This window comes from Gobio gobio (assembly GCF_949357685.1).
Source record: "Gobio gobio genome assembly, chromosome: 18".
Taxonomy (NCBI): domain Eukaryota; kingdom Metazoa; phylum Chordata; class Actinopteri; order Cypriniformes; family Gobionidae; genus Gobio; species Gobio gobio.
The window spans coordinates 24,505,395-24,521,070 of NC_137111.1; the positions used below are offsets into that span (position 1 = coordinate 24,505,395).

The following is a 15,676-nucleotide window of genomic DNA, read 5'->3' on the forward strand; positions in this document are numbered from 1 at the left end:
TCACTTCCTGATGGCTGAGCGCAGAGTCCTGCACGGGTACCCGACGGGTGACCCGCGAATATTGCTGAAACGGGTGAAAAACATCCTACTGTGTCAGATACGGGTGCGGGTCGGGTCGGACAAGGGAGAAACACGGGTCTAAACACTGGTTTTAAACAGTCACGTGCAAACGAATATAGGCCTATATATAAAAATATATGCATGTATTTTGTAGATGTGTTCCTAAAAATATGCATATACAAAAATATGCCTTGCCTGTATTCCAAGTTGATAAAATAATTTCAAATCCATATCAGTTTATCTGTGGCCGTGTGGCGCGCGCGAGAAGAATCACAACCGCGCGCGGGCGATCTGCCTGCACTGCAGTCGTCAGGATGGATCATTAGGAGTTGAAGAAAAGATAGCCGGAAATGTGGAACTTCGTCGCTGAGGAAGCACGCAGATAACTGTGGTAACAAACCAAGCACAAGCAGTTCTATTGAACAGTATTTTTGTTATGTTTCCTGAGTTTGGTCTCTTAGTAACACTGTCTTAGTGCATTAAGCCACGTTAAGCATTTTTTAATAATGTTTTCTATGGGAAGAAAACGTTTAACGTGTAATTAAACGCATTGCGTTCATATTCTGGGCTCATCTGATTTTTTTGTACATAGTATACGTTATTAGTATTAGGTTTACTGAGTTTGGTCTCTTAATAACAGTGTCTTAGTACATTAAGCCACGATAAGCTCCCGGCTGAAGTTGTCCTTGTGTTAATGGTTGTGTTATAACTTCTGTATGCTGGCAATAAACATTTTTGTAAGTGTGTAAGGTGATATGCTAAACTGATTTTATTGCGGATGCGGGTCGGGTGTCGGTTCTATTTTAAGCGAGTCGGGTCGGGTGCGGATTTTATTTAGTGCTGTTGTCGGAAAACGGGTAGGATGCGGGTTTAAGCACTGCAGGTTTTCAAAATCGGACCCGTGCAGGACTCTGGCTGAGCGGACTGCGCAGCCTCAGACTGAGCTTGTTGACGTAGATGTGAGCAACCTGTCTGACAGTTGTAAGTCTTCTAGTAGTTGTGCTAAGTGAAATCTGAATCACAGAATCTTGCAGAGACGGAGAGCGTGAGCAGGGGCAACTTTTGATAAGTATTCTGATTAATTACTTTGTCATTTTGACAAAATGTTCCACTCCAGTTTTAGATACGCACTTGCAAACTTCCCTAAGCACTTCCCCACGGGGGAATCCCTGCCGCCATTTTGAAGTGAGTTCCATGGACGAGTTAAGTTTATATGGACAGACCCTCGCTCCCTTGATTTTGACCGAGGGAGTGAGTTTACTTCAAATCTACACTTCAGACAGCTTCATATACCAATGCAACACGAATGTGACGTCACAGCAAATCGCATTTAATTTACCCACCACAAACAACTCTGATATATAAATATATAAATCTTTAAAAAAAAAAAAAAAAATATATATATATATCCATCCATCCATCCGTGACCGGGGCCCGATCAACTTACACTAATAAAGCTCATATTAGTGAACTCCCCAATTTCGAGCCTCCCCAAAAACAAGCTTTCAACTAAATGAAAAGGGACAAGCAGAGACGTAAATACCACAAACCACAAGTTTATTGTTGTCAAATAATAACTAAAACATTGAGCTCAACATCAAAAATGCTAAAACACTTCACGTATAAAAATTACCCAGTAGGCATGAGCCCAAGCCCACGGTCTTTGGCATTTATGGCCAAAACACGCATGTGGAATATGCAGGTCCTTAACTCACAGTACATACATCAGTCCAATGGACTTCGTTTAGTAGGACCACATGGATCGGTCACCCATATGCTGGCCAAACAAAATGGTAACAAAGATGAAAACAAAATAACAATCAATGAAAGCAACAAAACAATCACAAAACAAGGGAATACAAAATAAAGGTTGTTCCTTTCCTTGATGTTATGTCTGTTGTACAACACAGACCACCCAAATTATGAACCAAAATATGTAGAAAAGAATCAAACCAACCAAACAAACCCAAAAATACAATAATTATTTTAAACCACTCCACACAATACACCAATCAAAAGGAAAAGAAAAGAGAAAACAAAACACCCAAACAAACCACAAATTCCTTGCTCCTTAATTGAGTATCAATGTAAAACCAGACCAGGAAATTGTATACAACCAACCCAAATAACAAAATAGAAACAAAACATGAAACAATAACTTTAACAAAACCTAATCAGGATATTACAATAAACAAAGAAAATAAAACTTAAATCGAACTCAAATGCACACACACACACTTAAAGCTACACTGTGTGATATTTTCCCCCATCTAGTGGTGAAAAGGTATATGACCATCCAGTGAATTTAAGTTTCTGTTCCTCTCAATTCCGATTTCGTTTCAACTCCTACGGTGGCCGATTTAGTCCAAGATTAACATGGTTTCCAGTTCGACCTCGTCCACATTCCACACGGTGCCTGATATTCTGTGCGCAGTGGGATGGTTGGAAATCAACTGGCCTAATTCGGCTAGAAAGAACTGCAGCTAATCCAGAGTGAACTTTGATGATAGTAATGTTTATTCAGTCATCCAATTGCAAGGCATAAACAGGTTTGCGTGGATATGTACATAAATGTGGTTTCTGTGAGAGAACAAATAAGGATGGTAAATATACATACACAGTTAAGAACTGTATAACTATAATTATAAGTTACATTTGTATAATGTAACCGTAAACCAGAGCTTATTGTACCATATATAGGCGCTAAAGGCAGCTGCATTAAAAGGAGCGGAGCTGCCGCTGCTAACAAGCGGTGTCCGGTTACAAAAGTGTGTGCGCCGCTTTAACGTTAGCTCTGCAGTGCGCTCTGTATAACAATTGTTAATATGCCGATCAGACCTGATACACATTTCCATCAACATACATTACAAGAAAATATTTGCTATAAATGAATAAACATTGTTGATAACAAAATAACTGAATGATTATTCAAATAGGTGAGCATTACACTATTGTATGTTGACACAAAAATACTTCTGAGGTGACATCAACTGAATTACGCGATGACACTCTGAAACACATCTACAATGACAATAACTATTATTACTTACGGAGTTATTAACGCACAGAAATACCACACAAGGAAAAACACTTTTGAGGAATAAACAAGCCAGGAAAACTCTGTATAACTCTGTTACTGGACGCTGCTGAGATGAAAACTCTCTGTGCATGCACCAGACAAGTCTGAACAAGTTGACGCGCACATGCGCGAGGCAGAGAATTTTGTACAGTGCCATCGAGTATTAAAACCGGTTAAAACGCGAAAAGCGAAGCTTGAATTTACGGGTATGTCCCTCTTTGGCTAATGTACTTTCAAGATGGAGGGGCAACATGGCGACCACCGTTAGATCCCATTACCTTATGTATTTTCAATGGCATATTATAAACTTACGAGAATACTTTATTACTTGAAAGAAGTAAATATACATTAATGAGCACATATATTTTTGAAAGAACTAAGTGTTTTTAGTTAAGAATAGACTAAAAAAGTTACACAGTGTAGCTTTAAACAACGTACACCAACAAATGAACGACTGCGAATTCACAATGAAATTGCACCAATAAGCACTAGGTGGCGCCAGAACCAAAGGTCTTGCTTTCACAGCGCATCCGAGGTAACGGTGCCCAGGCACTAACGCACTGAAGATATTCAATGATATCGCGTGCAAGGCACAACATCCAGCGTCCCAGCAATGGAACCGCTATTTAAGGTACAGCAAAGCAGCAGCTGGTAACTTCTGCAAAACAACAAATACACATTTTCGTTTGCACTCTTCTCCCTCCCCACTCCTCTTCTGTCAAACATTTTATCACACAATATGGTAGGGCAAAAATAAATTAAATTACCTTGTGTACCCAACACTTACATACTCACTAACAATGCCTGGACGTACCCGACTAATCTAAAATTAGACAAACAACCACATTAATCAAGAGTGAATTAAATTAAAATCCCACAAACACCCACATTACAAATTTATAATTCCCCTCCCATCCATGAGCCCAAACGTTAACAAAACATACCTTTCCAGAGGAGTGAAGGAGATACAAGACCTACACGAACAGGTCACATCAGTGCAATGCCATGACACAAACAGGTCACATCAGTAAACTGCCATGAGAAGACTAATCACACCTGTGTCTATATAGGTGCGTGATTGCCTGACGTAACAACCCGCCGCGCAGTACCGTTCTTAAAGGGGCCATCCTACTACTAGCGCAAACCCCACTCTTAAAAGGGCAATCCCACTACACATCCATACGTCTTTTTTAAAGATTTAAAACAACCCAAACACACCTATATACATATAGAATGCTGCATTAAACAATTTCGTAAAGGAAAAAAATAAATAATAAATCAACTCGGATTCGAAGTGATCAGGGGCTTGCAAAGTCCAATGCAAAGGTTCCGCCAGTAGTGGGCACTCATGCAACGTAAGCAATGACGCAGACGCACATCCGAGTGAACGAGACGGAGGGAAGTTAGCAAGTGAAGGGCATAATAAAAATGAACTGGAACGCAGCATGTGTCTCTTTTGATAACTTATGAGTGCTCATCCAGCTTCATGGCCAACGTTGCGACCACGTCATTAGTGTAGCTTGCAGCCCCCTCTGTTGGTGAAAATAAATATGCACCATTGCTCTGGTAACCAGCAGCAGACAGTGTTCGTCAGGATTTGCAGTGTATTTGCTGGGTGTTTTGTACATGTTGTCGAGCGTGGATATTTACGGAAACTGCTCTAGTCGGGGACAGGACACCAAAAACCAGGATTGTCCCGAGAAAACAGTGACCGACGTCTGGTCACCCTAGGTTAAATATTAGCCTACACATTTCACCAAGCTTCCGTCTTTTAAGACTGTCTTTGTTCGGATAAGACATATTTGCCACCTCTGGCAAAATCAGTTTCAAATAATTGAGAGACTGAATTTACTATGAAACATGCAAATTTTAAATTCAGATGAGTTAAAAATAGCTGAGACTACTTTATTTGCTCATCTGCCCAAATCCATAAAGGTAAGTTAAGTTATTAGCCTACTATGTTTATTTTATGTCACAGCAAACCGTAAATGCTTTTACTGTCGCATTTAATCTAATACACTGCTTTTTTAGGTGTATGGGTTTGTCTTTGCTATAAACAGACGGAAACCACACACTTTGGAAGTATTGGTGGATACGTGGCCAGCTTTTACCACTATCATTGTTCGACCAGATCCAAATGTGAGATTGCGTTGTTTATATTGACTATCCAAAACTTTGTCCAAATAAACCACATTCATGTCAACATCACTAATGTTTGTCTGAAATCATTAGAATAGTCGAGCAAAGGACTTTATGAAGAAGGTGACTCTATACAGTACAGATGAAGAAGTCCTGAGAAGAATGCTGACTGTGGAAAATGCAATTGACTGGAGCACATACTTCTTAGTAGGAGGTATGTCTTTCCCCCCTATATTATATTATATTATATTATATTATATTATATTATATTATATTATATTATATTATATTATATTATATTTATTATATTATTAATGCGACTTAATTTCCTTCATGCTAGGATGTGATCTACGTCATTCACCAATGCTGAAGGAAATTGCTGCTTCTCGGGGTGTCGATATGAAAGGGTTCTCCTTAGTGCACCTAATGATATTATCTGATCCCACTAATTTACCTGAGCTCATTACTAGGTTAGATTTTTTTTTAAGGTTGTCAATGAACTCATAAATATCCAATTGTGTTTCATTACGATGCATTTAAATTTCCCTTGTTTCTTCGCTTCCTTCCTAAGTGACCTTGAGACCAGAGTGTCTGACCTGAATGAGTCACATGCAGATGTAGTTAACAAGACTTGGAAATTTGGTGGGGATGAAAAAGGTTACAGGAACATCCTGAATCTCATCAGCCATTTCCCCACATGTTGCATTACTGATGAGAACAACCAGCCGGTGTCCTGGGTACTGTTGTATGATTACTGTGCCATAGGAATGTTGTACACTCTACCAGAGCATCGTGGGAAGGGATATGCCAAAGCCCTGGTCACTACAATGGCAAAGAAGCTCCATTCTCAAGGCTATCCTGTTTACTGTTTCATTGAAGAATGCAATCAACTTTCCTACAAACTTTTTACCAACCTTGGTTTTACAGAGGACTCCTCTTATAGGGCTGCCTGGTACGAATTCATTTGTTAGAGTGAATACTTACCATTTCTCACCAAAAACCCTCCTTGAAAGTCATCAATCAAATCAAAATTGACAATCCTCTTTTTTTAATGGAAGTGTCTATTATAAAAACTTCAGTGTTGATTATGAATGATCTATTCATGTTTCATTATTTTTAAAAATGTGTGTCCTTGTAATCTTTTATCAAAAACATTAACTTTCCCTTCCCCTTGCAACTCTTATTACATTAAGGTGCAGTCACATACCAAAATATCTATTTTATACACAGTTCAATTTATATATATATATATATATATATATATATATATATATATATATATATATATATATATATATATATATATATATATATATATATATATATTGATGATTACATTGTGTTTTTAGAACTTTCACAAAAAATGTTTTATGAATGAAGGTCAAACCACCAAACTTATGTTTGAAAATCAGAATTGAGGATTATGCATGCATGGTGTAATGACAATCCTCATGTTTGTGAAAGCCTGTGTCATGTTGAGTCATTGGAGAATGCTTGAGCAAAATAATAAAATAATTAACATAAATAAATTTACACAAATGTTTTGTAAATTATATAGTGTCTTGTATGTATGTGTGTATATATATATACATCAGAGTCACCTTCTTCATAAAGTCCTTTGCTCGATTATATATATATGCGTGTGTGTAAACCAGCCAGTAATAAGAAGGAGATATTTTAATGATGTGAAATAATTCTCAAAAACAAATCTCTGTTGCAAAAACTGGAGTAGCATACATAATTTTGTGGAGGACATTTGAAAGTTTTTAGTTTTATTTATAAAGGGCTAGGGCTCCCTCAGATTAGGCCTACTCTTAACATTTTTTTCACCAAAGGTACCAGTGAAATAATATTTCCTGCATTTAGAGACAAATATCGCTATTAGTGAACCCACACTTACCCCACAGCTAATTTAGGTGGAAATCCATTTTATTTGATCATTTATTGCTAATCTTTAGTGAAATATACAAATGGTTCAGCACTGACAATTTACTAATAAGCATGACGTTTAGACATGCACATAATGATCAATTTTCTCATGTGCAACTTGATCTCAATGAATTTTAACCTATATGTAGGCTATATATTTCATAAAACTGTTCTAATTAGATATTGCTTACTAAAGGAAATAAATGATGGTCCCGGCACGGGGGCGCTGTAGTTTTTATGCATTGTATTAGCACTTGTGAACTCTTAACTTGACTTTTACAAAACCATAAACAGCAACCACTTCCTGCCTACCTAGTACATACTGGGCAGGGTTGCCAGCTCTGTGTTACAATATTAGACCAAAGGCCAATCAAAAAAAAGCTATCCCAAAGACCACATTCCAAATGTCAAAATATGTCATTCCCATACCTGCAAATACATATTTTACGGTCAATGTTATATAAAATGAAATCGTATGATAATAAACACAACTCAAAGGTAGCAGTGGCCCTACTTCACAAAACATAACATCTAGCACAGTTGTATCATTGGTAGAATATAATGAATATTACAGTCAAATATCATTTATGCAATATGTCAAACCTTAAAAAAAAAAAAAAAAAAAAATCAACCGGAGGCTACAGTTTAGAAGTATCCCATTTCCGCGGGAACACAGTGGACTTGGCAACCCTGGAACTGGGTCTACTCTTCTGTGACACGCTGGCGCCGAGCAAAGCGCGAAGACCCCTCGCAATGCGTCAACTGACTACAGAGGATTTGAAGACCCTGGAAGTAGACCTATTTAAAAACTACTTTCCACAGTCTCTTCAGGTTTGAAATTGAGCTAATACAGTAATTCAAGCTAATATAACTACTAAAGTAGTAGTAATAAAGTAGCTCACCTTCAAATAATATCAGCATGTTTTCTACCAAACTTAAAATGACTAAAATTAGAAGTACAAACCTTTAATTTTTAGGTCTTGCTATAGGCTACATATACTATATATATATAGGCCTATAGTCAAACCAAATTTTATTGACACCTTCAACATTTCCTCTCATTATCAGAGTTTATTCGCTATAGTTTAGAAAATGGTAATAAAATATGACAAGAACTGCCATACATGTGTGTGTTTATATATTTTACTTTGTCCTGGATATATACAGGTATATGGATATATTTTCCAACTCAACAGAACTGGACAGAGAGCTGATCCTGTTAGTGTGTTTGTTGACCTGTGGCCAGACTTCAGAGTTTTACTCATTAAACCAGAATTTCATGAGGTATCAGGAACATTGCGAAATATAAGTGATTCGATATTACACAATAGTTTTAGGATATCAATAGAACCGTTTCCTTTTTTTCTACAGACAGGAGACCTTTTCAAAGACTTGACCGTGTTTTCAAAAAAAGATGTCAACCTCAGAGACCTGCTGGCACAGACAGATGTTATTGACTGGAAAATGTATATTTGCTTAGGTACTTGCATCTCTTTTTGCTAGTTTCTTTACATTAGTATAAATCACTGAAAATGTTGAAGGTCTCAAACACTTTTTCCATTTAAACCCTTGTCTCAAGCCGCTGAGCTTCATCATGAGAAGATGCTGGAAGTCGTGGCAATAAACAGAGGTGTACCTGTGAAGAAAGAAGCAGTGTGTCGCATGTTGGTTCTTCGAGAGCCATCAAAACGGTCACAAGCTGATAGGTGAAATATATCAGCTGTAATCATTAACACCGCACTTCAGATATACAATTTTATGGCAGTTCATAGTTTAAGTCAAGCTATGTTGCAGTAATATGTCACTGAGTACAGGCACTGTAACCGAATCATGTAACCTTTTAATGGAACTTTGGTTGTTGTCAACATCATTGTATCTCACTCTTAATCCTCTGTTGGTCTTCAGTCATTTTAGACTTAAAAGTTTAAGTTTAACATTTAAAAAAAAAATTCACTTTATCGAAATGGTACGAAACTTGTGCCACTTGCTATATGAACGCAAAAAATGTGTGGACATGATTAGAAAAGGCTAATGGTCTTAAATTGTCACACATTTGATCTGAAATACAGAGCAATTTTTCAGTACAATCTACAAATAAGCCACAATGAAGTAGTCTTATTTGATAACATCTAAAATATACATCCAAATGCATAACCTAATAAAAAATTATTTATGTTTCTCACCAGATGACACCAATCTGCCTTCCATGCATTGGATTTATAAATGCCTTTTTAAAGCAGCACTAGGTAGTTTTTGCTCTCGGGGTCCCCCTACAGTTGGGAAACAGTATTGTCCTCTACTACTGTCGTAAACTGTCATTCTACATCAGGGGATGCATCGCACGAGCATTTGTTGACATGACAACTATGATAGCCCTGAACACTGCAGGAGTTCACATTCAGGTGTTCTGCTTGCGTTGTGTGTGAAATGTCTTCATCCCAGGTACAGTGGCATATGTTTCAGCATGTCATATGAATATAATTTCATGGGTTTTATTTTTTTCAAACGCCAAATGATCGCGATGCTCACGTTTACAAGCCAGCGTCATTATAGTAGCCTAGTCTATTGGTTACCGTTTTACGGAATCTATATGATACTTCAATTCAATGTTTGAGTGGTAGGTAATAACCATATATCGTCAATATTATAATATCAAGCTACCCTAGATGAATCTGCAAATTTGAAAAATCGATTTGCATTATAGCTTGAGGCAAGACAAATAAACCAATATCACAGACATGTTAGGTATCCTAAAATATGATTTTGTACGTCTTATATGTATTTTCTTGCAAGAATGTAGCCCCTCCTCCTCCAGCTCACGCCAACGAGCAAACGCTGGCCCAATGTTGATCCTCGTCCTGCCTTTAATCCGATCACTTTCTCGTTTCTTCTTTTTGCTTTCCTCCGACAAAACCTTTGCTTTCTTATTTTTCTGTGCTGCTTCGGCCATGACTATAACATTCGGCAAACAAATGATAGTTTGGCTCACACGTCCGAATTTAAGGAAGTGGGGGTGGTGGTGGAAGTGATGTATATGCTGTAAAGCAGGCGAATTTTGTAGTTCTTTTTTTTCTCGGGTTACTACCCGAAACCCGAAGTTTAAAAGTACGATTAAAAACGATACAGACCCCGTCAGGCTTTGGCAGACGTGTCATTCAACCTATTGTAAGTCGATGTATCATCACAAGAGGTTTGAAAATATATTATAAAGGTTGAAAAGTTACCTAGTGCTGCTTTAACAAACTAAAACTACTTGAAACTTCAAGCTTTTTAAACAACTACAAACTTTCTGACTAGCCAACATAATTTTTTTCCTAATATTTGTGCTATTTTAAAAAGAAATACATTGTGCATCAGTTAGAGGTTATGTTATCTAGTACCATGAAATCCCCTCAAATTACAACATATTAAACAAAATATACTACAATAATTTTGTAAAAACAAATGTTACACTTATTTTAAGGATTGCAAGTGTGACTCCAAAGTGAGGAATATCAGGTTAAACTAAAATTTGTTTTCTTTTTCCTGCAGTTTATCACTGAAGCTGTCTTCTCTCAGCGAGTCTCATCTGGCGCTAGTCAACAGTAGCTGGAAGTTTGGCTGTGAACACAGCAAACGAATGATTAAGAATATGATTTTGAACTTTCCCTCTTGTTGTGTCCTGGATGCAGATGATCAACCAGTAGCTTGGATATTAACTTATCCCTCCTGTGCTCTGGGAATGCTGTACACGGTTCCAGAACATAGAGGAAAAGGCTATGCAAAAGCACTGATCACCATTATGTCGAAGAGACTCCACTCTCAAGGTTATCCAGTGTACTGTTTTATAGAGGAGGAGAACCATTTATCCTACAGGCTCTTCACAAGCCTGGGTTTCAAAGAGGAACCAGATTACAGGGCAGCCTGGTTTGTATTTAATGATTTTTAATTGGGCCACATCAGAGCAACCAATCAGAATTGTTTAGCTTCTGTCTGAGATGCTATGTATTGTTATCTAAAGCTGTTTTCTGATATAATGTGCATACAACTTTAAAAAACTACCACAAGGCCACATCAACAACCAAAAAAAAAGAGAGATTTATTTAAATAAGGAAACCATTACATTAATAAAATGTGTACAAAAACAACAACTATTTATTCTTTGTATCAAATGTAAAACAAACCTTTACAGTTAAACTACACACAGTGTAGCATCAGCTTGATCTGTTATACTAGTTAAAACCACTTTATTTTTCTGCATACTCTTCTAGTCGAAGTAGCCATTTCTCCCAGAAGGGCATGATCTGCTGCGAGTTCAGGAAGTGGGCATGTGCGGGTGATCCGTCTTTGTAGGCCACCACAATTAAACCGTTTTCTACCTGTGCACAAACAGAACATGATGGAAAACTTAAAACAAGCCATTTAAAGAGTAAATGCCTTTAGGCCCTGTTTATACCTGGTAATAATATCCATCTCAGATTATCTGTTCACAAGTAGTCGGACAAGACTGTTTACACAGGGTATTAACAATAACAGGTGACCACTTTTGAATCATTTTTAAGGGGAACGATTACACTACTGTTTGTAAATGTCGCAGGAAGTCTCTTATGCTCATCAAAACTTCATTTATTTGATTTTGTGAAATATTACAATTCAAAATAACTTGTCTATTCCCTTTAGTGACTTTTCAGACCTCTTTAGCGGCTTTTTTTGGTTTGAAATGACTAGCAACAAATCTGTCGTACTTTTTACCGCACTACATTTAATAAATTAATGGTTTTTTTTTTTTCCCTTTAATACTTAATTACACAAAAAATGTAGTACTTTCTTACTTGTACTCAAGTAAACCTTTGAATTACTTTTACTTGAGTAAAAGTATGCAGTACTACATTTTTTATGTAATTAAGTATTAAATGATATTCAATATAAAACGTAGTGCAGTAAAAATTATGTTTTGGAATGTTGTGAACCAAAAGTTTTCCAAAGAAAATCACTGATAAAGTACATATACTTGAAAAATAAAATTACTTGGAAAGTAAGAATACTTCACTACTGTCCGCCTCTGTCAGTCACTAATACTCTTTTTATAGTTTGACAGAAAATATGAAAATGAGAACAGATTTTTTTGGACATCTGGCTATATATGGAGTTAAAAATACAGTACGTGAGCATGGATTAGGAGAGAAAACAGATGTGCTGATAGTTGACGCATTACGTCATCTAGCGACATTTAGCTCATTTTTAAGCAAGCTTTAGTTACTTTACAGACAGTTGGCAACAATGCATTTATTCCTGAGATGGCAAAGCTGAATTTTCAGCAGCCATTCCAATCTTCCGTGTCACATGATCCTTCAGAAATCATCCTGTTCCTAATATGCTGATTTGCTGCTCAAGAAACATTTCTTATTTTAATCAATGTTGAAAACACTTGTGCTGATTAATATTGTTGAGAAACATTTTTTCAAGATTCTTTGATGAATAGAAATTTCAAAAGAACAATTTATTTGAAACAAATCTTACTTGATGTGTACTATTTAATTTAAGAAATATATCTTACTGACCACAAACTTTGAATTTTGTTATAAATCTCAACATTTATTCATACGTTAGTCATTTTTATAGCTTTATCTATTGATTCTAAAGCTTATTTATATTGCCTTTATCTATATTCATTTAAACTAAGAGCTTAATAATAATAATAATTGATGAACTAAAGTTGTACATGTGTAATGGATTAAGGGTATAATAATAATAATAATAATATAATATCTATCTAAATCATATTAAAAATATACAAAATTATTATTATAAATAAGCATGGCTAAAAGAACATTTTGTCTTTAAAAATAATTTGCTATGTAATGACCTTTAATTTGGAGGAAAAAACAGGGGGAGTGACTTTATTGCATCAGACATGTGTAACTTTGCTCACAGCTGATTGGTTCAATTTGGGTTTGAAAAGTCTGCCCCGGGGCAGATTAGCTGTGGGGTAAATTACATAGACAGTAAAAGAAATGGACAGAGCGACTCCATAGACTTCAACGGGGAGAATTGAAGTCAGGTAGAAGCACTCACTTCCTGATGGCTGAGCGTACTGCGCAGACTCAGACTGAGCTTGACGACGTAGATGTGACGTGATCAGCCTGTCCGACAGTGGCAAGTCTTCTAGTAGTTGTGCAACGTAAAATCTGAATCACCGAATCTTGCAGAGACAGAGAGGGTGAGCAGGAGCAACTTTTGATGAATGAAGCAGGATCTGCAACATCTCTATCTGCGTTTATGCCTCCAAGTCCCCCGATTGCCTCATAGACAGTAAAAGATTGCCTACAAGCTTCTCCTCGGGTCTATACGGTAATTTGCTCAACAGCGCGACACAGTCGCGTGGTTATGACGCAATCGTTAGCCTATTTTTTACAAAAACAGCTTCAACAGGGCGATAGTGTAAGATACAAGGTAATGGAGCCTTTTATACATTGTAGTGTTTGTTTAGAAATAAACAATGGACAAATGGAGTCTTTAAACGCCTCAGATGTAAAGATATGCACTGTCAAAGTGAGGCCAAAATGAATGGGAGTCAATGGGATGCTAACAGCAGGTGATGGCTTGGTTAGCAATGGTCGCGCCTATGGGTGGTACGCTTTCATGCTTTTTTTTAAAAGCCCAGCCACTTTCATGGTGCCTAAAACCCAAAGTTGGCACAAACAAAACTGAAACATGCCTGTCTAACCACCTAAACCAGCTTCATGGTATGGGCCCCAGGTGTAAATGGAGTCATAGTAATGTTTACCTGGTAGCTGTAGTTGTTGTCACTGTTCAAGGCTCCAATGTATGCAGCTACTTGCAATGGATTGTCATAAGTATGGCGAAGCAAGGGCTTAGGCTTTTCTGAGGTCTTCCAGTCAATGACACACAATGAACCTCTGTATGAGAGCAGATGAGCTTTAGTTTTAGGGGACGATTCAACATGACCAATGTATAAACAAGGATTGAATAGCAATGTCAATGTTTGTAAGAACGCATCGAGAATACATGATTTTTCTAAAATGATCCAGGATTCAGATACATTAAAGAGTACATGTTGAACTTGATTATGAATTATTATATGACTTTTTGATTCAAATGAATAATTCTTACCTGTATTGGGCAACACAATCTACAATGCCCAGGTACTGTAATGAAGAATGATGCACAGCACTCTCAAGAGCTCTCACTCCTGTTATATCATTCAGCACATGAGATGCACTCTCTAAATATCCGGACACCTCCAATGGGTGTCCAGGGTCCTCTGTAGAAGGGGTTTCCTGGGTGAAATTGTCCTCAATGGCAGCATGGAAAAGCTTCCCTTGTCTGAAAAGGTCTAAAACACAACACATATTAATTAGGAGGAAGTTCTTTTAATATTCAATTAAAGAAAATAAATACATATTCTTACTCAAGCTGTATTCCTTAAAACCTTCCTCTCCGAGTTCAGCAATCATCCTTCTCTTCCACCTCTCCAGGTAAAAGGCTTGATCAGGTGGCATGGTCTTCTGGAGGATTCGGGTCACACTGGGCACAGATGTCGTATTAGAATTCCTCTGTAATGTTATACGAGCCAAAGATCCCGGCACATACTCCGATTGACCTTTGGCTTTATTTAACAGTGGATGCAGGTTTTTAGGTACTTTGGGCTGTTTTGAAGGCGGTCTGGATCTTATTACAGGTCCGTACAGCTGACAGTCCTCATCCTCGATGCTCGCAGGAGTCTGGGAGCTGGTTTTTGAGGACAACACCGCGCGCACCAGAGATGAGTAGCGCTCTGTGTCCACTGTGCTGTACTGACTGACCTTTTTGCGTGCTCGCCATTGACAGCTGGTTGAAAAGTTGTTCACACGCGAGAACTGACCAGAGGAAAAGCCCATTGATCTCGCACACTTGCATTGTATCAATAGCTTCAATACATGCATTGTAAGCGCCATACGCAATGTTCTTATCCTGTTTCTATGGGAATGTTTACATCTACTTTCGCATGCTTTGGAAAACGGATAGATAGACACAAACTAATAAACTAAAAAGTTAGTGATCACGATGTTGCTACATTCCTTTTTCAAATGGAGCGCAGTTTGAACTGGATCTACTGGGGAATTATGGGTATTGTAGTTTGAACTTCATCGAAAAAAAGTTGAACACGTTCCCATAAAACAGCATTTCCCACTATGCAACTTTTAGGACTAGGTTTTGAGATTTTATATATATATATATATATATATATATATATATATATATATATATATATATATATATATATATATATATATATATATATATATATATATATATATATATATATATATATATATATATATATATATATATATATATATATACATATATATACATATATACATACATACATACATACATACATACATACATACATACATACATACATACATACATACATACACACACTCGAAGCTTGTAACTACACGTAAAAACACTAAACAATTG

At 37.0% G+C, this 15,676-nt stretch overlaps 2 protein-coding genes across 2 annotated transcripts; one reads left to right on the top strand and one right to left on the bottom strand.

The window, feature by feature from the left end:
• Positions 1–4,865: 4,865 nt before the first annotated feature.
• Positions 4,866–11,263, top strand: LOC307141800 (uncharacterized protein). Its single transcript, XM_079842254.1, has 10 exons — positions 4,866–5,074; positions 5,171–5,278; positions 5,372–5,492; positions 5,619–5,748; positions 5,850–6,244; positions 7,884–8,038; positions 8,375–8,491; positions 8,579–8,687; positions 8,787–8,913; positions 10,739–11,263. The coding sequence occupies exons 1-10, from the start codon at positions 5,000–5,002 to the stop codon at positions 11,133–11,135; spliced, it is 1,734 nt and encodes a 577-aa protein (XP_079698380.1). The 5' UTR covers positions 4,866–4,999; the 3' UTR covers positions 11,136–11,263.
• On the bottom strand, positions 11,263–15,295 carry mgme1 (mitochondrial genome maintenance exonuclease 1). The gene is made up of 4 exons (XM_079842362.1): positions 14,619–15,295; positions 14,321–14,543; positions 13,974–14,106; positions 11,263–11,565 (listed from the first exon to the last, which is right to left on the bottom strand). Exons 1-4 carry the CDS (start codon positions 15,142–15,144, stop codon positions 11,434–11,436), a joined length of 1,014 nt encoding a protein of 337 aa, XP_079698488.1. The 5' UTR covers positions 15,145–15,295; the 3' UTR covers positions 11,263–11,433.
• Between the last annotated feature and the right edge of the window lie 381 nt (positions 15,296–15,676).

Excerpts from the sequence above, each read along its gene's own strand:
- LOC307141800 (XM_079842254.1), top strand. The coding sequence starts at position 5,000 with ATGCAAATTTTAAATTCAGATGAGTTAAAAATAGCTGAGACTACTTTA. Across the intron at positions 5,075-5,170 it reads ATCTGCCCAAATCCATAAAG|GTGTATGGGTTTGTCTTTGC; the intron begins GTAAGTTAAGTT and ends CTGCTTTTTTAG. Across the intron at positions 5,279-5,371 it reads TTGTTCGACCAGATCCAAAT|AATAGTCGAGCAAAGGACTT; the intron begins GTGAGATTGCGT and ends TGAAATCATTAG.
- mgme1 (XM_079842362.1), bottom strand. The coding sequence starts at position 15,144 with ATGGCGCTTACAATGCATGTATTGAAGCTATTGATACAATGCAAGTGT. Across the intron at positions 14,107-14,320 it reads GATTGTGTTGCCCAATACAG|AGGTTCATTGTGTGTCATTG; the intron begins GTAAGAATTATT and ends GCTCTCATACAG. Across the intron at positions 11,566-13,973 it reads ACAACAACTACAGCTACCAG|GTAGAAAACGGTTTAATTGT; the intron begins GTAAACATTACT and ends GTTTGTGCACAG.